This window comes from Marmota monax, unplaced genomic scaffold (genome assembly GCF_021218885.2).
Source record: "Marmota monax isolate L192 unplaced genomic scaffold, Marmota_monax_Labrador192_F-V1.1 WCK01_AAM20220418_F8-fsc00061, whole genome shotgun sequence".
Taxonomy (NCBI): Eukaryota; Metazoa; Chordata; class Mammalia; order Rodentia; family Sciuridae; genus Marmota; species Marmota monax.
This window is the reverse complement of record NW_026695230.1, coordinates 15313449-15330053: the sequence shown is the minus strand read 5'-3', so window position 1 is coordinate 15330053 and position 16605 is coordinate 15313449. Positions and strand designations below refer to the sequence as shown.

Here is a 16605-nt window from a genome sequence, read left to right as displayed (position 1 = left end):
CAATCCAAAAGAAGACCCCCAGGTTCTAACCTCTGGACTGCAAGGACTGGGGCTGCAGGGTCACTGGTGAGGGGAGGGAGATAGGCGTCTAGAGAGTGGGAGAGGGAAAGCTGGGGAGCCAAGACAGATGAGCTGTCCTGAATCCAGCTCCCTGTGAACCCTGTGTGGATTGGGATGTAGCACTTGAGTTGCAAGTAAAAGACTAATTAATACATGTGTGCTTGACCAACTTAACATGAGACTAACCGAAGCAAGGACGGTCCACATGGTGATTATATACTGCTTCGTTTACATGAATCTGAATTTTAGCAACCAAAGTTGTCCTTTCACTTTTGCAAACTACAGATTATAATTTGGTGCTATTTAAATTTTTCATGAAAGATATAATGCATCTATGTAAATAAGAGAGCAAATAAATTTTCTAAATGCTTTAATTTTTTTTTGGCACAAATAGTTCTGCACCTCTCACAAAGCTCTTGCTAGAAAAACAAGAGCTAGTGATATGTTTGTTAATGACATTTTAAAATTTGTGCTTTGGTATACAGAGGTAATAATGTTAGGTATGTTAATAATAAATTAATGTTATAATAGAATTAATGTTATAATAGAAAATGAATGGATTAGTCTTAGCAAAACAAAAACAAACAAAAAGAAAAAAAAAACACAAATCAATGCCCACAATTAGTTTGGAAGTAGGCAAGGAAGGCATATCAAAACTAGAAAAAAATTAGCTTCAGACAGCACTCAACTATATGCAATTTTTTGGTGAATAATATTCAGTTATAGAATGTAATATCTTGCACAGCACCTGATATGTACACATTGACCTATACATATATAGCATCCCTAATCCAAAAATCCAAAATCCAAAATGCTCCAAAAATCTAGAAATTCTTGAGAGTCAACATGACATCCGCAATTGGAAAATTCTACATCATGAAACTGTTTCAAGCCCCCAAAATTATTAAAAATATTGTATGAAATTACCTTCAGGCTAAGTGTATGAGGGATATATGAAACATAAAATAATTTTGTGTTCAGATTTGGAGTCCATCCCCAAGATAGTCAACATGTATATGCAAATATTAAAAAATCTAAAAAAAATCCAAAATACAAAACACTTCTGATCCCAAGCATTTCAGATAAAGGATAATCAACCTATAGTAGACATTTGACAACTAACTGTTGAATTTTATTACTTTTTAACAGTAATTGTCTTTAATAATAATTTCTTAATCCAGATAAAAACAGAAATTTGTACTTTTTTGGGGGGGTTGTTCCTTATAAAAGTCTATTCCTCTGGAGAAAATCAGAGGAATAGTAGAGAAAATAGTAGAGAGAAAAGAAAGTGTGAGAATGTTCTAAAAAGTGTTTCCAATCAATTTGCTCAGGGAAGAATACCTGGCCCTCTGTGTTTACAGTCCCTGCTGACAATGGTGCTGGCAGGATCCTGGCCTCCTTCTATCGCTCTATTTATTTTGGCTTCCCAGAGATTAGGGCTCAAACCTTTTGTGCCTGGCTCAAAGGGACCTGTCAGGTGATATAAGTGTTTCCCTTTCAGAGCTGCAGAGAGGCTCTGGGCTACGGAGCCAGCCTGGTCTCAGTGATGCGTCTGCCTGTTACTCCCTAGTCTCTGCCAACCCAGAAGCCAGTTTACAAATGTGTACAGATGAGTACTCCTGGGTCCTTGTACTTTGCAAAGCTCCTTTCTCCCAGTGGGATATTACTAGGACACAGGCAGGCTGGAGAGGTTGTGGGAAGTTTTGGAGGTAGAAAGATAGGGTCCAGAAAGGGGTGCGGTAAGAAGAGGGGGTCCCTTTGGAGAACATCATAGCCCAAAGGAAGCCTTGAGCTGATTCCCATTAGGAACCAATGGTGGACTTTCTTCTTTGGTTCTTTGGCCCTTTTAGATTCCCCACCTGGAGCTGGGATGGTTCAGGAAAGAAAGTAGCCTCAGGTGTGGCTTTTCATTTCTTTTTGCATCTAAACTTCAGCTTCCAGGCATCGCACTGTGGTTTTGGGTGGACTCTTGGGCTCCTCTGGATTTTTATTTGTTTTCTTTGATTCTTCATTAGGACTGCCATCATCAGCTTTCTCCTCCTTCACTAATTTGGTTTCAATCATTTCCTTCTGTTGATTCTTGTTTGTAAACGGAAAAGCCTTCACATACCTGCAAGCATACGTAAAATTAAAGTGTGAGATTTCTATGTAACCCGCATCACAATAATCAACACCTCACCGGCAACGGTGCTTATTGGCACAGTCCACCAAATACCTTTATTTTGGAATGATGCTAAGGCACGCCCCCAAAACATTAATTCCCCCCACTTTAACGGAGTCATTTAAATCAGATGGTATGTCCATAGGCCCAGCTTTAGGCTGGACTCTCAACTCTTCCAGGAAAAACAAGAACCCGAAAATCAAATGTAGCATATAAATTTTCCCTAGATGTCAAACTTTCCTTTTTATATCCTGATTTTCAAAGGGACACCCATTGACCGGTGTCTACAGTCTGGACGACATGCCTATGCTGCAAGTGTAGGAAAGACAAGTTGGTAGGGAAGAGAGGCCAGATGAAGGAGAAAATTTATAGTAGTGCCGTCTCCGTTTTGACCAATAAAATGCCAATAACAATCCCAGAAAACACAAGGTAGGGATGTGACAAAGATGACAAGGCCAGCAATGTACCAACAATCTTACCTTTTGATGTAGCAAACTGCCAGACCAGCTGCAGCACCAAAGAAGAGAAGAGCAAGTACCAGCAGAGCCGTGGGAACACCTGGAGGAAACAGAGAAGGCCTTCAGGTCCTTCACGGAGCCTACTGCGCATCTCATGATACACATGATGTGGACAATAGGTAGTGCAGGAGAAGAGCCTTCTCTCTGACCCTCGCCAGCCTCTTGGCTTCCTGCCTATAGATTCCTCAGCCTTGCCTCTCCGACTCGACTCTACGCAATTGCAGTTCAAAAGGTAGAGTTCATTTCCTAATGAACTCTAGTGACCCAATCTAGCTAACAAGTCTGCCTGACAAAGAGAGGTCAGAAATTAATTAAGTAACAGGCAGTTAAGGTGATGATTTTTGAACATATAATAACATAACAATGTATTTTTATAAATCTTGAGTTCCCAACAGTGAAACTCTTTTATACTCGTGATCTGTAGTTTAATCATTAAGGTTCTTTACGACTCTAAAGTTCTATGCCCTTATGAAAACTGAATTTGTGTTGAGTTTTCATTTTTATCTAGCAGGTGCAAAGTGCCTAATCTGAAGCAGACTGTATTCTATATTCATTGTCTGTTATACATCAGCACACATAAACATAGAACATAGACACAAAAAGCTTTTACCTCCAAACCCAGCAGCTTCATTCTTGAAAGCTTTTCCCCCTTCAATAGAGGGTTCTGTTTCTGTAGACATGAAACTAGTTTCCGTAACCAGCTCTGTGATGCAAATCAATTTTTTCCTCCGTGGAACAGAAGTGGTGGCTGGAGCAGGGGTAGTGGCAAGAACAGGTGTTGTGAATGCTTCTGAGTAGATGCCGTCACTGTCCGTGAACTCTGATGTGTATGGTGCAGTTTGAGTGTCAAACATGGGATCATCAGTGGTGATAATTTCTGGAACACAAGAGTTGACCCAAATATCTGCCCAGAGAGGGAAAAATGAAACGAGAAGTAAGTATCGCAACGCATCCCAACTGTTCTTCCTCCCTCTAGTCCTATCACCCGCTAAACTGCAGCAGAAAGGTCTCACTAAAATGCAAATCTAATTATATCACTTCCTTCCTTAGCATCCTTCGGAGTCTGTCGCTACTTTGCATGGCTGTGCTTCTTGGTCTTGCCCTGCTGACATTGTAAGATTGATCTGCTCAGCTTGTCTCTCATGGCTCCTACCATACTAAAATTTCTTCAGCTCCTGACATGTTTTCTCCCACAGCCTAGCATTCCCTTGAGCTTCCTTCACCCTTAACCCAGTAAGTCCCTAATTTTCAAATCTGCAAATATTCCAATAAAATTGACACAGGTTGCAAATCATGATGTAGAGCTTATATTTATTATTATATTGATATTATAATTATTACATTATAATGTGATTATGTTCATCTTATTATTATAATATAATTATATTATATACTATGTTTGAGTTTTTATAGGTGTTCTTCATGTGGAATGACGGGACAAAATGGGTTCAGGCTCTCTGCCGGCTCTTTACTTACCTAACTCCTACCTATCCTTCAGGCCTCAGGTTGACCTTGGCTTTCTTAGGTAGACTTGGGAACTAGATTGGATCTGCAAACATTTGTTCCTGTACCTCTTCTAGTTCTCATTACACTGGTCCCCATTGGATTATGACCACCCCTGCAAACAGGAACCCTGTCTTGCTTGGTCATCATGCTGTGTCCACTGTGCCTGGCCCAATAAATATTTGATAAAAAAGAAAGGAAAAACAACAGGAAAGAAAGAGTAGATAAGGAACCAAGACATACTTGTGATACAATTCAGGACAAGATCTGCTAAAACCAAATTTCTCTGTGCTCATAAAAAACAAAACAAAACTAAACCCCCAAATATAAAAGGCTGGGGGGAGGACCATGGGAGGCATGTGTATTTGTTTTCTAATCTGTTGAAATGGTAGAGAAGAAACTAATATTTGTTTGGTATTTGATTCCAAATCAACCATGGTACTAGGTGTTTAAATAGGTAACTCATTTAACAATTTTACCAAACCCTTATTTACACAGGAGATTACTAAAGTTGAAAGAAATTGAATAACTTGCTCAAAGTCAAGTATATGACAGAGTAAGTAGTAAATGACAGAGCCATGAAACATATTATAATATCAATTTGCATCTATTTTAAATCCCTGTTTTTTTTTTCAGAAGTGGATAGCATCAGTTGGAATGTTTGTTATAGACAAAAAGTAATTCCATTAAGTTGATTTGCTTGAAACTTAAGTGAATTGCCAATCAAGTTCACGAACACAACTGATCAAACAATTTGACCACATATGCATTAAATTGTGTGCTATTTTTCTATTCTACTTTAAAAATACCTCCATTCAAATCGACATCATCCTTGACCTTCTCTGCCTTGAACTTTTAATCCCATTTTGCATTCTTTAATCCCACTTCATTCTGAGGTTCTTTCCATGGAAAACGAACATTTCTGAATATCAGGGGGAAAACACTCAGCTCACCAGACTACGTTGGGGACTAGTATTAAATACAAACAAAGCATGGGTCTCACTTCCAGGATAAGAAAATAGGTGATCATCGAGGATTAAGGCATCTGGGCAGAGCATGGAGGATTGGTGTGTTCATAAAGCAAATATTTATGGAGCACCAACTCTGTGTTAGGTCCTGTTCTAGGTGCTAGGGACATGATGCAAATGAGACCTAGTCCCTGTTCTTTAGGGGTGTGTAGGATAATAAGTGAACAAATAAGCCAGAATTTCAGAGGATGGTCAATAGTGTAAAGAAAATGAGACAGGATGTGAATTCAACTGAGAAGGGTGGAGGAAGAGGGACAGATACTTTGGATGGAGCGACAAGAGAAGGTCTCTTGGGGAGGTGACACTCAAGCTGAGACCCAAATGATGAAAAGTGGCCAGTCATTGAAGATCTAGGGCAAAAACATTCAAAGTAAAGAGAACAGAAGGTACGAGAGCCCAGAGCTGAATGAACTCACCCATGGGGTGAATAAGGCAGCCTGTAAGGCGGAAAGAGAGCACAGCTCACCTAGGATCAAAGGCAGAATCGGATATCCCAGTCAACAGGAGCAGCAAGATCCAAATATCCAGAAGCTGGACAGTATAGTCATGTTAGAAAAATAACAAGGAGTGCAGTGTGGCTAGAGTACATAGTGTGTGTGGAAGAGGGAACTTGATAGGCTAGGAGCAGGGTAGAAGACTGGGAAGATAGGTGGGGCCATGGTATCAAGATTCATAATTACCATGTTAAAGAATTTGGACTTAATTATGTAGGAGAGGGAATTTTCAACGGGGGTCTACCAACCTCCTAAATTTCATACAGAATTCTCATATATGTCCACCTTTATGTGCAAAAGCCCTCACAAATGGGAAGTCATTCAAGCCCGTGGTCAGAGAAGGAACATAGTTACCAGTGGACGTGCGTGGAGGATGAAATGTAGAGGGAGACAGCCCAATCCAGGGGCAAAGGAAGAGCTTATTGCAATTGCACAGAAAAAGGAGAATCTAGAAATACCTGGAATCCTAAAACTTAGACCTTAGGAAGACTGGAAACAGCCCAAATGTCCATCAATGGGAGAGGGGCTGAATAAACTATGCTATAATCAGCCAGTAGAGTACTATGTAGCCATTAAAATGAGAAATATCTCTATGAACAGATATGAAGTAATTTCTAGAATTTAGATGAAAAAGTTATGTGAAGAGTAGTGCATATAGTATATTGGTTTTTTGTAAGAAAGAAAGGGGAAACAAAACACGCACACACACATACAAATACATGTATGCACATGCTCCCTTTATACACACAATCAGCGATAAACCAGAAACCCAAATGGTGAGTGGAAACAGTGTGGAAAGATTAGGAGGAAGAATTCTCTGACTGTACTTTTAAAAAGCATATTTTGGGCCATCGAACCATGTAAGTGTTTTATCTATTTTAAAAAACACAGGAAAAAAAGTTGAACTCTAAATGATCACAATCAGATACAAGTGAACTTACCTTATTTAAAAATGATAATACAACCTTATAGAATAGAGATTTTTTTTCCAAGTCACCTTTGTACATAAGTCACTGATGACATTCTTTGCAAGGATTTGTTCTAAGGACTAAAAGGCTTGCAAAGAAATCTTAAATTCCACTCAGTAGGTTTGTTATTCTTGATGATATTGGTTTTATAATTTTGAAACTTGTAGGATAATAAAATATATAGTTTACAAGGAACTAAGATTTTCAATAAAGAAAAAAGAGATATAAATATTTAAAAAGTAAAATAAGAAATAATACATTATTAAATTTGAGCTGGAATTATCAATATAAACTTATAATTTATATATGTATATTTAAAATTATGAGTCATATATATATGACATTCCTAGCTGCTCATTCAAAAAGGACCAAGAAGCAATGGAAACTTTAGTAGTAATGAGAACAACCTATATGCAGATCTTGGTTTCTAATTAACATTCTCCACTAAAAAGAACTAGGCTCTTTGTAGAAATGAGTAGCTGTTCTCTCATTTGGGACAGAGAAAGTACAAAGTGAGCCTGGGATACGTCATAGTGCCAGGGAGCAAGGAATTACTCAAAAAATAATAGGATAAGCTCGATGCAGGGGCACATGTCTGTAATCTTAGTGACTCAGGAAGTTGAGGCAGGAGGATTGCATATTTGAGGTCAGCCTGGGCAACATAGTGAGACCCTGTTTCAAAACAAAAAGGGCTGAGGATGTAGCCCAGAGGTGGAGCACCCCTGAGTTCAATCCCCAGTATAGCAAAAAAAAAAAAAAAAAAAAAAAAAAAAATTAAATATATTAGCAAAAATAGGATAGAGGACACAATAGTGAACTAGAATGTGCTCACACTTGCCAGAATTGGGACAATTTGAATATCCATAAGAATAATAATTGTAAGATTGACTATAACATTGAGAGCATTATGAATAATGTGTCATGGTAGTATAAGTTGGAGAGAGAAAGTGCATTTAAGTGTCTGTGTGTGTGTGTGAGAGAGAGTTCTTCCTCTTAGGGAGTTCTCCTTTTCTTTGTGTGTGGTACTGGGAATTGAATCAAGGCGTGCTCTACCATTGAGCTATGTCCCAAGCACTTTTTTAAAACTTTAAGTTAGGTTCTCACTAAGTTGTCCAGGCTGACTTTGAACTTGCAATCCTCCTTGCCTCAGTCTCCAGAGTAGCTGGGATTATAGGCGTGCATCACCACGCCCAATGAGATTCTTCCTTATCAAAGATGCCAAGCTTGGGGCTGGGGATGTGGCTCAAGCGGTAGCGTGCTTGCCTGGCGTGCGTGCGGCCCAGGTTCGATCCTCAGCACCACATACAAACAAAGATGTTGTGTCTGCCGAAGACTAAAAAATAAATATTAAAATTCTCTCTCTCTCTCTCTCTTTAAAAAAAAAAAAGATGCCAAGCTAATAAATGTAGAAGGAAGGATAGATTTAGAAAAATCATCATTTTCCAGCCCCCTACATAATAACTGATTCCAGCAAAGCTTATCAATAATTGGTTAAACTGTTAGGTAAAAGGCAGTTTGTGGGTCCACCTATTTTCATGGTGCAAAAATATCACATTATAGATTATCTATTAATTGCAAAAGGGAAGACATATCATTATAATTCCATTAGAGGGAACTGGCAGTCACCATCTTAATTAAATGATCAAAGCATAATTTAAAAATGGGACATATTTACATTAAGTGCCTTTTATTGTGATGTGATCCAAAATACACAATATGATATTATCATCTATAAAATATGTTTGCCAAAAAATATTGAATATGAGTCTAATCAAGCCTTTGGCTTAACAGATGCCAGCTAACAAATGTAGAAGAAAGGATGGATGGATGTATGCAGGAACCAAGGGGATGAGAGAACAAGTTAAAGGAAACCATGGGTAAACAGACGAATCCGAGTCAGAGGCCTGGGTTTCATACTGTCATGTTGACAGCTGGCGGGAAGGCAAGGCAGCTACAAGGCTGTTTGACAGGCATGGGCTGGATATGAGACAAGCAGGCATGTCAATGGCCAATTCCCTAGCCAACCATGACAGGCTGACGAGACAGAGGACAGAAGGACGGTGGTGAAAAAATGTTGGAAGAAGCCCTGTGCTCCAGCCGGGCTCTACCACTAACTGCAGATTTGTGCTGCCCCCAGTCTGAACCATGGTCGTTTCATCCATGATGTGAGGGAACTGAACAAGGTGCCCTGAGGGCCTTTCCCAGGTTCAGGGAACTAACTGCTTGTCTTCCCTACTGCCTTTCTGGGGTTTTGCTCATGTTGGTTGGTGAACATTTATCTCATGGAACTTAGGGAATGAATTTAAAATCTATCCTGTATGGGACCACTCAGCACCTAATCTGAGGGTCAACTATCTGAGTATGTGTGAAAAGTAATGGGCCAGACAGTGGTTCCTAGGGCAATTGAGAGCAAGTAGGGATTTAAGGGAAAATGCTCTGAGAATTGACTACTAGACTGGTTGGGATTCAATTCCTTCTGTCATTAAATGGAGATTGTGTTTGTTCTTAAAAATGTCAAACGTTGCATCTGCATTTCCTCTCCTCGAAAAGGTGTGGAACAGTGGAAAGAGCAAGGTGTCAGAGTTAGACCTGAGTTTGAACCTTTATAGGGGTGAGACTGCTATAGTTTGAATGTGGTTTGAGAGAATCCCCAAAGATTCAGGTGTTGGAAGCTTGGTCTTCAGTGTGACGATATTAAGAGGTGGTGGGTCGTTTAAGAGGCGGAGCCTGGTGGGAGGTCATTAAGGGTAACAGCCTTTTAAAGGAACAGATACAGTTCTCCTAGGAACCTGGTAGAGAGGGTTGCCATCCTGGATCAGGCTCTGGTTTGCAGGCTTGTTATTTGATCTCTCTCTCACATAAGCATTCCCACCGTTGGGATGCCATTCTCTACAAAGAATTCCCTGAGCTGAACTGATGCTGGCAACATGTCCTTGAATCTACAGAACTGTGAGCTAAATAGCCTCCTTTCTTTATAAAGTACTCAGCCTCAGGTATTTCATTACAGTAACAGAAAATTACTAATAGAGAGACTTTAGGGATGTTTTTACACCCTCTGGGTTGAATTTCTGTATCCTGTAACTGAGGATGATAAAACCTTCACAGGGCAGCTGTGGAGGTTCGGAGACAACTAACCTGCATGATGCTTCATCCACAGTGAATGGGTCACATACATGTGACATTTGGTTCCTTCCCTTCTTCCTGTTTATATTATAGGAAGCAGGGGTGGTAGAGATAATAATTGAGTCTCCTGGGATGCTCTCTTCTTAGACTGCCTTTCAGTCATTTTTCCCTAATTTTTGCTCTGGGGGGCACACTGCCCCCATGAGCTCAGTCAGAGACAGTCTTAGGAGAATTGGCTGACCATTGCTATGGCTGCTTCTATTGCTGCTCAGGGTTACTCTTCCCAAACAGGCCACAGAGCTGTAGATACCCATAAAGGACATGCCACATGGAGAGGCTGCAGGGTGGACTCACCAGATGAGTTGTGACAATAGGCCCTGAACGTCTGGCTAACCGGAACTTTCCAACTCAGGACGCCTATCCCATTCTTCCCACACTTGGGGTTCGGGAGAATCCGAGGGATGACCGTGTACCCTTCTCCAATCCACCCATAACTGGAAAAGAACACACTCATTGAATGGACAAAGGATTAGAAAGCACCATGTCTAGTGCCGAGTAAGAACACAGTGTCAAAGGAGCTCCAGCCGCATTAGTGAATCCAGTCGTTCCTCACCTGCAGGTCTCAAAGCCAGACTTCCATGCTGCTTCCACCTGGTCTTTGCTGGCCAAAGTTAGTCCCAGCAGCCTGCAGGCCTCCTTGGCTTCTGTGAAGTTCATCTGCCGATGTACCTTTTTGTTCACGAGGGTGACCCCCAGAATTCTGCACGGCAGTGAGATGGAAAGCTCTGCAGGGAAATCACATAGGTGCTCAGTGCTTTGCCCTTGCCCCACACCTTAGGCTCTCCTTCTTGCAAGAGAATTGTTACTGTGCTGTGGCAGTAGGTCAGGGGGCTGGGATTGAATTTAGAAATAACAGGAGTTTCCTACAAGGACAGCCTGCTGGGTTAGATGGATGCTTGCTCTGGTTCAAGCTGCAAATCTCACCAGATCCAAATCCATCCTATCCATCTCTATTAAGGTACCTCATTCATTGCATGGGGACTTTGGCTGCTAGCTCCTGGGGTGTGGTCTAGGTAATAGAGCTGCTGCCAATCTTTTTGGACTCTGTAAAATGAAGCCTCTGAGGCTTTGGGAAAGACCGAATTCAGGCCTTGGGTTAATAGAATAATTATTAATATTAGCAATGCTCCCAATCAATGTAGTTGGGGACACCACTATTTCTGAAATAGACTGAAAATGTTGCATTCATTTTAACAGAATGTGGGCTCTCTCGGTTCCAGGTCTTCTCTGACCATTGGGGGGCAGGCTTACTCAGAAGTTCCTGGAGTTCCTGGGCAATAAATCTTGCATGGCAGAGAAACTAAATAAAGGAAATAGAATTTTAGAGTCAGACCTGGGCTGGAACTAGTCTAAGCTTCTTGCTAGCTCTGTGACTTCAGGCTAGTTACTTTATGTCTTCGAGCTTCAGATTCCTTATTTACAATATGGACAGTTACAGGATCTACTGGATAGGGTAGTGAGAATCACGTGAATGAATTTCTAGTAAAAATGTTTAGCATAGTGCCTACCATAAAGTAGGTACTGATATGTAATCATAGATAACGTCACCGTTATTTCATCTTCAAAGCATTTTGGTTTTAGTCTGTTTAATAATTGATCTTCCTGGGGCAGCTGAGGCAGATGAACTGTTAAGATGTAGCTAATATTTTTACCCAAAATCTAATGGACTTGGGAACTGATTTGACCCTTTCCCTCTAGGTTCTTGGATTTATAGACCATATAAAATCACCATGTTGCACTATATTCAAGTACATTATTCCTATTGGGCTTCATCGAAAAAAAGGCATCAAAGGGCATTTTAATCTCCCAAGTAATTGGTTGTTCAGAGAGCTCTATGTGGTGGATGCAGAAATGTCTCCATCACTTTCTAGGTTGGTATTTAAAGGAAATTTCTTATTGTAAACATAGAAGGAACATCTCTAAGTCCTTTGTGTGATCTTGCTGTGTTCTGAAGCAGGGGCTAGAGGAAGGGATGTGTATTTGCAAGTGGCCTTGTTTGCATCCAGATTCTGCTGTCACCAAGAGAGACCAGAAAGTCAATACCCTAATACCAATGTTTGTGCCTGGGGCCATAAAGCGACCTATGACTGTATGCACTGATGTTCATGCCTATGCCAATGCTGATATTAATACTAAAATCAATAGTAATTCCCACACCTATCATCTGTTGATATTATTCTGTGCTAAACCCTGCTTCTTTTAAGAGAAAATTTAAAACTTGTGTAAGTGTCTTTTCTAAACCCAAGGACATAAGAAACTTGGGGGCAGATTCTGCCTTCCACTTTACTGCAGGGAGACAGACAAACACACATTCACAGACAGTTGTCCACTTGTCCTTGAATTTGGCTCCTTTGGCATATAAGCTTGCTATTGCTCAGACATCTTATCATTGCTTCTTTGGAAATTGACTTCAGAGACAGTCTTTGTTACACTATAAAGTGGTCTTGCTACTATTTAGAGTAATGCTATTATTTAGATAAATGATAGACCTATTTTGTGCGAATAGACCTGGCTTTAGAAATTTCTTCTGTTGTTAACTGGTCCTTAGGACCTTGGACAAGTTAGTGTTCTTGTCTGTAAAATGGAGATGGCTACATTATCCCAGGATTTTTATTTGGAATTAAATGAGATAACTTGTACCTCACAGAGACTGGATCCATAGAAAGCAGTCAACAAATATTAAGCAATTTCGTGCTTTCCTATTTCATTTAGATATAAAAATAGGGAGCTGGAATCTAAGAGGCACTCTGCTAGCCCCTTCCTTAAATATTTCTTAGAAAACAGTAAAAATGTACCTGGAAATCAGAGCTGATTTCAACCCCAAGTTTTAGCATTTATCTCCTGCATAACATTTGGTGGGACTGCTGTTTATTTATTCATAAAATGTGTTCTTGAGAGGATTAAATGAAGCCTTCTATAATACATAATAGACCTTCAGAAAAGTTTTCATTACCATCACTCACCTTCATCACCTCTTGATTCCACAGTTGTGGTTAAGGTACTTTCAGTTGCTTCCAAACAGTTAATTTCCTTAGGAAAATTTTGTCATCACTGAGGACGGTGCACAGAGTGCAATGGAGTCATTGTTTTAGCATGATATCCCAAATAGTTGGAATAATGGCGGCATTGAGGGGACAAGTGAAGTCTCCCCAGGGCAATTTCAAAAAGGACCAAGCTTATTTAAAAGAAACATTTCTCTAGGAGCCATGGCATATGCCTGTAATCTCAGCAGCTTGGGAGGCTGAGACAGGAGAATAGTGAGTTCAAAGCCATCCTCAGCAATAGTGAGATGCTTAGCAGCTTAGTGAGACCCTGAATCTAAAATACAAAATATGGCTAGGGATGTGGCTCAGCGGCCAAGTGCCCCTGAGCTCCATCCCTGGTACCCTCTCCCACCAAAAAAAAAGTAACATTTCTGTTGGGCTCAGTGTCACAAGCATGTAATCCCAGCAATTTGGGAGGCTGAGGTAGGAGAATCACAAGTTTGAGGCCAGCCTAGGTTACTTAGTGAGCTATAAAAAATAAAAAGGGCTGGGTATGTGGCTCAGTGATAAAGCACCTCTGGGTTCAATTCCCAGTATCTAAATTAGTAAAAGTAACTGTTCTGGTGAGGCATGATGGTGCAAGCCTGTAATCCAAGCAACTCAGGAGGCTGAGGCAGGAGGATCACAAGTTCAAGTTCAGCCTCAGCAACTTAGTAGGCCATAAGTTCCTTAGTGAGACTCTGTCTTAAAATTTTTTAAAAAAAGGGCTGAGGATGTGGCTCACTGGTAAAGCAACACTGGGTTCAATACTCAGTACAATACAAAAAGACCCCAAGTAACTGTTCTGATATTTGGGAGGCGGGGGCAAATATCAATCATAGAACTCTAAACTCCCTTATGAAATTAAAGTACAATATATGAGTCAATTCCAAGTGTCTCTCACAGTTATATTTTATATCTTGTGGCATCTTCCAACAGAGGAAAAAACTATTTTCCCTTTAATAAAAGTGCTCAGATTTTCATTTGCCCAGAGCTGTAATAAGTGATTTGTGGTTACAATTTTTTGCCTACAGTGCAGAATGAAATTTCCATTTAGACATCCCAAAAGCCCAGAAATCACTTTAAGTCATTCCTTTGGAAGGGAGCTGACGGTGAATTTTTAAACTTACATTTTCACAAATTTTTTTTCAGTTAATTTCCTGCATATTAAATTCAATGCATATTAATACATAGTATTTAATGTATAGCATGATATACTTGGAATTAAAATAATTTTGCCAATACTTCTGAAAACACAAAATAGGACAATACTTAGTGACAGTTACCCATTTTTTAGTAATTGCTTCAAATTTTCTATAGTCATAGTTTGCTTCTTGAATGAAACACTTTTAAGAACAAATTATTTATCCTCCATGTTTTATTTATACATATTGTTATTAAAATATGCCATAACCAAAATAATATTCAAAGGGATATCAAGGCAAACATAATCATGTTGGTGAAGTTGACAATATGGTCAATTGCTCGCTTCTGGCTGAGCCATCCTATCATTAGATCTTCTGTGACCCCTGAGTGTTGCCCTCATTCCCAGTCAGTAGTCCTTAGTCAAGAGCCCAGTGGGCTTAGGACAGTTTCCAAGACCTTGCCTCGCTTCTGTTTGGAAATCTGGTAAGAAACCTACCTTGTACTCTGACAGAGCCTTGGGCCAGAAACCTCAAGGTCCAGATGGAAGCAAGAAGCAACACCAGGCTGAAGCACTTGGCCATTGTGCAAACCCCTCAGAGCCAGGGAAGCACTGCAGGTGACCACTGGCAGCAAGGGAGGCAGCAGCTCAATCACCAGGCTGGATGGAGGGTTCTGGAAATATGTTGAGGCCACTGCTCCACTTCATAGCTGAGACATCCGGATTTCCCTGCTTTCAAGCTCCTGACTTGTCAAGGCCACTGGGGGAAATGAGTGACGTCCTTTGAATGTCCAGGCTGTACTTTGTGGATGGCTTTCTGGAAAATTTAGCTAATGCTGACTCAGAAAACACACGAATGAGGAAGGCAGAGAGCACAGGGTGAGCTACCGACGGTTTTCCTAATTCCCATGTTCCCTGCCACTTGCCCTCCCCTGTGGGCTCAGTTCTCACACCATTCGTTGTTATTGCTGTGGAGCCCATTCATTCACACACTCATAGGAATGTGTCTGTCAGAAGGAGATTGAGCATGGGTGTGCTTCTTTCCTCTCAGTGATTTTTTTTTTTTCTCCTCAGCAGCATCGCCTTATAATGTGCGGGGGAAATGATGAAAGTAAATTCCCACTTAAATCCCATGCCTTCCTTTGGGACTTCTTTTATACATTGGAAATCTCAATGCTACTACAGGGGATTCCTTTTTCAAATAAATCAGACACACATAAAAATTCATATCTCTGAAACACAACTAGGGGGCAATTTACAAAGTTAGTCATTTTACATTTCACAAAATAATTTTTGACTTTACAATAGTGATCACCACAGCAGTTCTTTATATAACTTTGCTTTCTCTTGAATAATTTCTATTATATACTAGTGGACCAAATTCTAATTTAGACTCTCCCTTCTCACTTGAGGAATGTGAGGGGTATTTGTTCTGTATTTAAGTGAGAGTACTCGATGTTTTCCCAGCAGTTTTCAGTGGTTTGCCCTCCATGGCAATTATGAAGTTCTGACTTGCAAGCAATGCCTTGAGCAAAAGTTCATAACTTTTCTCCAAAATGAATGTCTTTTATGTGAAGGGTATGGATGACAAGTTCTTTTCTATAGAAGTGGTACTGGCCATGAAGTTAGATATCTGTGTGCAGAAAAAAAAAATAATGAAAAAAGAATCTGTTCTGCACAAATGCAGGCAACTTCCAAGAGACCAGGGAAATTGCCCCTAAATATTTGCAATATAGACTCATTCCTCAGGTGAGCACAAGTCCTAGGCTCCTAGTACCTAGAAAACATATGTTCCTCTCATTGCATTGGCAGGTAGACAGGTAGAAAGAGAATCATGACCTCTTCAGAATTGTCCTTAACATCCAGCACCATGCCTAGAAAGATAGCTAGTTTTTAAGAATTTGTTAAACTGTTACAAAAAGGGAAAAGGAAATAAAATAGTAAGGGGGAAAAATGAATTATGCAGGGTAAGCATGGGTGAAATAGCTTATGAGAAATCAGAAGACACTTGATTCCCCCCACCCCATGTTTTATCTGTGCATTATAGTTATACATAATGATGGGATTGTTGTTAAATATTAGTATGTGCATACAATATAATAATGTCATTTGCCTGTAGCACTCTGCGGTATTTCCCCCTTTTCTTCCCTCCTCCTGCCCCCACCCCGTTTCCTTTCCTCTACTATCTCTCTTCGATTTTCCTGAGATATCCCCCACCCCATCTTTCTTTTCCTTCCTCCTCTCTAACTTCCTCATATGAGAGGAAACATATAACCCTTAATCTTCTGAGTTTGACTTATTTTATTTAACATAATGGTCTCAAATTCTGTCCAATTTCCTGCAAATTACATAATTTCGTTTTTCTTTTTGGCTGAATAAAACTCCATTGTGTATATAAATTACATTTCCTTGACCCATTCATCTGTGGAGGGACACCTAGGCTGGTTCCATAATTTGGTTTTTGGAAGACACTTGATTTTTGAAACAAATATACAGAAAGGGAATTATTGGATAAAGGGAGTC

General features: G+C 40.1%; 1 protein-coding gene across 1 annotated transcript; it reads right to left on the bottom strand.

The window, feature by feature from the left end:
- Window positions 1-413: 413 nt before the first annotated feature.
- On the bottom strand, window positions 414-15017 carry Lyve1 (lymphatic vessel endothelial hyaluronan receptor 1). The gene is made up of 6 exons (XM_046438044.2): window positions 14581-15017; window positions 10469-10640; window positions 10210-10349; window positions 3350-3643; window positions 2701-2779; window positions 414-2170 (listed from the first exon to the last, which is right to left on the bottom strand). The coding sequence occupies exons 1-6, from the start codon at window positions 14663-14665 to the stop codon at window positions 1984-1986; spliced, it is 957 nt and encodes a 318-aa protein (XP_046294000.1). The 5' UTR covers window positions 14666-15017; the 3' UTR covers window positions 414-1983.
- Between the last annotated feature and the right edge of the window lie 1588 nt (window positions 15018-16605).

What these genes read in the sequence shown, in the direction of transcription:
- Lyve1 (XM_046438044.2), bottom strand. Translation starts at nt 14,665, where the DNA reads ATGGCCAAGTGCTTCAGCCTGGTGTTGCTTCTTGCTTCCATCTGGACC. An exon ending in TCTGGCTTTGAGACCTGCAG is followed by an intron (nt 10,350 to 10,468) that starts GTGAGGAACGAC and finishes GTTCTTTTCCAG; the next exon opens with TTATGGGTGGATTGGAGAAG. An exon ending in GCAGTTTGCTACATCAAAAG is followed by an intron (nt 2,171 to 2,700) that starts GTAAGATTGTTG and finishes GTATGCTTGCAG; the next exon opens with GTATGTGAAGGCTTTTCCGT.